General features: G+C 61.3%; 1 protein-coding gene across 1 annotated transcript in view; it reads left to right on the forward strand.

Moving 5' to 3' along the window:
* The window catches only part of LOC103772480 (XK-related protein 7-like), a gene marked incomplete at its 3' end in the record, with an annotated part of 1,904 nt that extends 726 nt beyond the window's left edge, over positions 1-1,178 (forward strand). The window contains exon 2 of the mRNA XM_008939815.1: positions 612-1,178. Within this exon, the coding sequence (XP_008938063.1) occupies positions 612-1,178 (567 nt within the window). The remainder of the gene's footprint in view (positions 1-611) is intronic.
* Positions 1,179-1,191: the final 13 nt, after the last annotated feature.

Consider the following 1,191-nt stretch of genomic DNA (forward strand, 5'->3'; position numbering starts at 1 on the left):
GCAGAGTAGAGGGGCAAGAGAACCTCCCTTAACCTGCTGGCCACAACTATTCTTAATGTACCCAGGACACCATCGGCCTTCTTGGTCATGAGGGCACATTGCTGCTGGCCCATGAGGAACTTGTCCCCCAGCACTCCCAGGTCCTTCTCCCATGGAGCTGCTCCCCAGCAGGTCAACCCCTCACCTGTCCTGGTCCACAGGGTTATTCCTCCCCAGGTGCAGGACTCTACACTTGCCCTGGTGGAACCTCATGAGCTTTACCCAGGACACCATCGGCCTTCTTGGTCATGAGGGCACATTGCTGCTGGCCCATGAGGAACTTGTCCCCCAGCACTCCCAGGTCCTTCTCCCATGGAGCTGCTCCCCAGCAGGTCAACCCCTCACCTGTCCTGGTCCACAGGGTTATTCCTCCCCAGGTGCAGGACTCTACACTTGCCCTGGTGGAACCTCATGAGCTTCCCCTCCACCCAACTCTGCAGCTTCCCCAGGTCTCTCTGAATAGCAGCGAGACAGGAGGGGAGGGGACGCAGTCAGAGGGGACACAGCCCCCGTGGTGGGGGCTGGGGGCTGCTGGAGGGGTCCCTGCCGGCTGGCGCCGGGGCCTCACCCCCGGGCTCTCGGCCTCGGCCTCGCTGCTCTCCCTGGCCTGGATGATCGCCTCCTACCAGAAGGTGCTGCGGGACTCGCGGGAGGACAAGATGCCCATGTCCTACAAGGGGGCCGTGGTGCAGATCCTGTGGCACCTCTTCACCATCGCCGCCCGCGCCATCGCCTTCGCCCTCTTCGCCTCCGTGTTCCAGCTCTACTTCGGCATCTTCATCGTCACCCACTGGTGCATCATGACCTTCTGGATCATCCAGGGCGAGACGGACTTCTGCATGTCCAAGTGGGAGGAGATCATCTACAACATGGTGGTGGGCATCATCTACATCTTCTGCTGGTTCAACGTCAAGGAGGGCCGGAGCCGGTACCGCATGTGCATCTACTACGTCATCACGCTGTCGGAGAACGCCGCCCTCACCATCCTCTGGTTCCTCTACTACGACCGCGAGACCACCTCCGACTTCGACGCCTTAATCCTCGTCTGCGTGGTCAGCTCCAGCTTCGCCCTCGGCATCTTCTTCATGTTCATCTACTACTGCCTCTTGCACCCCAACGGCCCCATGTTCAACCCCCGCGCCGGGGGCTGCA

This window comes from Merops nubicus, unplaced genomic scaffold (genome assembly GCF_000691845.1).
Source record: "Merops nubicus isolate BGI_N331 unplaced genomic scaffold, ASM69184v1 scaffold41654, whole genome shotgun sequence".
NCBI classification, from domain to species: Eukaryota; Metazoa; Chordata; class Aves; order Coraciiformes; family Meropidae; genus Merops; species Merops nubicus.